This window comes from Sinocyclocheilus anshuiensis, unplaced genomic scaffold, assembly GCF_001515605.1.
Source record: "Sinocyclocheilus anshuiensis isolate Anshui unplaced genomic scaffold, SAMN03320099.WGS_v1.1 scaffold185, whole genome shotgun sequence".
Lineage (NCBI taxonomy): Eukaryota > Metazoa > Chordata > Actinopteri > Cypriniformes > Cyprinidae > Sinocyclocheilus > Sinocyclocheilus anshuiensis.
In genome coordinates, this window is record NW_015539887.1 from 1,964,333 (window position 1) to 1,967,739 (window position 3,407).

General features: G+C 37.2%; 1 protein-coding gene across 1 annotated transcript in view; it reads left to right on the top strand.

Annotated features, from left to right (window-relative positions):
• The first annotated feature begins 469 nt into the window (after window positions 1-469).
• LOC107685594 (tenascin-like) overlaps window positions 470-3,407 on the top strand; it is a 26,503-nt gene continuing 23,565 nt past the window's right edge. Inside the window, exon 1 of the mRNA XM_016482240.1 lies at window positions 470-518. Within this exon, the coding sequence (XP_016337726.1) occupies window positions 470-518 (49 nt within the window). The remainder of the gene's footprint in view (window positions 519-3,407) is intronic.

Here is a 3,407-nt window from a genome sequence, read left to right on the forward strand (position 1 = left end):
AAACAAATGATATAAGCATCTATACTATACTCATCCTTTCATTTAAATAAGTTACATTTTATGAGGTTCATTTTCTGTGTATTTCCTCTTCAAGATATTTGAAAGTAAAAGTTCAGACCTGAAATCAATCAATGGAGAGCCTCCCTATCTCAACCTGGCATGTGAATTTGATGGTCAGAAATGGCAGACCCAGGTCCTGGTCTCCAAACACAGTGGCTACATCTTTATTCAGACAAACCAACCTATATACAACCCCAAACAGATAGGTACAATTAACATGTGACATCTTCGAAATGTGCATGAAAAATAATATCAATGACACTTAGTATTAGGGGTGTGCCCGAAGCCGAATACCTTATTCGGAAAGGCATGGATAATGGCTTCAAAAACAAATAATGGATAACGAATAATTCTGCCCGAATATTCGGCTGAGGCTGGCACTGTTACAAAGAGTAGCCCCCCCCCCCCCATGGACAGGATTCGTGACAGGCACAGTCTGGTGTTTGCTAGATTCACAGGTGAGCCAGGGGATCAGAGCGATATTTTACACAAACCTCTAAAGTCACGCAGTAATGAGTGTGTGAAGTGAATGAACACTGTTAGACTTTTTATTGTATTTTTGCGGTAACTTACTGGCAGCACTATTGTAACTACCCCTTTACAGTAGCTTATCGCAAGTTCATTTTACAGTATAATGCCCTTACCGCAATTTCATTTTACAGTATGATGGCCTTACCGCAATTTCATTTACAGTGAAATACCCTTACTGCAACTTAATTTTACAGTACTATATCCTTATATCCTTACTGTAACTTAGTTTTACAGTATACTATTACAGTAATTCTACTGTAATTTATTTTATAAAACCTTTGAATATTTTTCATGAATGCCATTGAATTGAATAAATTCCAAATAAGTGACCTGAGTCCATGTACAACAGTATATTTTTTTATTCACTGTCACTATTAAATACATCCATTACTTATTTATTGTGCTTCATTCTGGAACATAAAAAAAACAAACTAAAGAACTGAATTCATAACAAGAAATCAAAGCAGAGATCATGACAATATTGCAACAAAAAGAAATATGGCAACAAGCATCCCAGTTGGTCTTGGCTGAATGGCCTCCATAACCACTGACAGCTGATCTGAAACAAAGGGGAAATGTGTGAGAAAGGGTCATGAATTTATCTCATCTAAATTTGTTCATGGACAGACAAGGTAACAACTTGTGCAACAGCAGTTATTCCTAGTATAGTGCTGTTTAAACGGTATTGCTTTTTTGCACATCCTTGTCAGGGAACTCCATTAATTGCCTGAATGTACAATCACATATATATATATCAAAACATCTCTTTAATTATTATTATATTAAGACATTTCTGTCATAGCTGCAGTTAATCTAATGTCACATACTGCGTCTGATAGTTAAAGCAGAGCTGTACAGTGCATGCATATATGTCGCACATGCTATGAAAAAACTGGTTTGTGCGATGAATAAATTTACCACTGTAGCACGTGTGCGATACAGTTTTGCATGTTCATAACACAGCCGCTTAATAGTGTGAAGTGATTTCTATGAAAGTAAAATGACATCAAAAAGATTTGCATACGCAGGGTAAGAGTTGTGGAAGTGTACATAAGACTGTAAGCGTAAATTAAATGTTGATTATACTTGGTAGTTAGGGGTGTGCGATATGATGATTTTTGATCATGGACGATTAAAATGTCTCCACGATCTGCTCTTGAAGAAATATCGTTGTTTTGAAGAAATATCGTGCTACAGCGCACATTCTATCAGCTGCAGTTCTGGCGCCTCCCTCCGTTTCAATATAATGTACAACGCCACATGCATTCACTTCAGTGTTAGCTCAGCGGTAGAGTTACTATCACGGGACACTGCACTTATGCGCAATCACAAAACTACATTATTTCTATCTGCTTTAAAGCAATACCGGTTAAACATTTAATTCACAGTAAACAGTTGAGAGAGAACCGCGTGTAGCTCTTAAAGGGACAGTAGCTACTAAACATGCTGCCGACTATCATTAAAGGGATAGTTCAGCCAAAAAATGTATTTCTGTCATTATTTACTCACTGACATTTTGTCCCAAACCTGTATTAATTTCTTTCTTGTGCTGAACACAAAAGAAGATATTTTGAGGAATGTGGGTAACCAAACAGTAGCTGGTCCACATTGACTTTTACAATAGGTAAAAAATACCATGGAAGTCACTGTGGACCAGCAACTTCTTGGTTACCCACATTCTTCAAAAATAACTTTTATGTTCAACAGACGAAATAAACTAATTTAGGTTTAAAACAACTTGAGTACAGGTGCATCTCAATAAATTAGAATGTCGTGGAAAAGTTCATTTATTTCAGTAATTAAACTCAAATTGTGAAACTCGTGTATTAAATCAATTCAATGCACACAGACTGAAGTAGTTTAAGTCTTTGGTTCTTTTAATTGTGATGATTTTGGCTCACATTTAACAAAAACCCACCAATTCACTATCTCAACAAATTAGAAAATAAAGCACTATTTGTATATTATGTGTATTTGTAATGTATATCTTTGTTCTTATTTTCTAATAACAAAGATAACAAAGAAATAATTATATTTTGTTAAGGTGTAAGAGGTGTTGTTTCTGCACTCTTCCATTTTTAGCAAATTAAGAAAACTGTCTAAAAACAATTTTTGTGATGGTTTGTATTTTTTGTGCTCTTGCATAGATTCTCTATGGGGTTCAGGTCTGGTGAGTTTGCTGGCCAGTCAAGCACACCAACACCATGGTCATTTAACCAACTTAGCCAACTTTTGGCAATGTGGGCAGGTGCCAAATCCTGCTGGAAAATGAAATCAGCATCTTCAAAAAGTTCAAAAAGCGAAGGAAGCATGAAGTGCTCCAAAATTTCTTGGTAAACGGGTGCAGTGACGTTGGTTTTCAAAAAACACAATGGACCAACACCAGCAGATGACATTGCACCCCAAATCATCACAGACTGTGGAAACTTAACACTGGACTTCAGGCAACTTGGGCTATGAGCTTCTCCACCCTTCCTCCAGACTCTAGGACCTTGGTTTCCAAATGAAATACAAAACTTGCTCTCATCTGAAAAGAGAACTTTGGACCACTGGGCAACAGTCCAGTTCTTCTTCTCCTTAGCCCAGGTAAGACGCCTCTGACGTTGTCTGTGGTTCAGGAGTGGCTTAACAAGAGGAATACGACAACTGTAGCCAAATTCCTTGACACGTCTGTGTGTGGTGGCTCTTGATGCCTTGACCCCAGACTCAGTCCATTCCTTGTGAAGTTCAATCAAATTCTTGAATCGATTTTGCTTGAAAATCCTCATAAGGCTGCGGTTCTCTAAGTTGGTTGTGCATCTTTTTCTTCCACACTT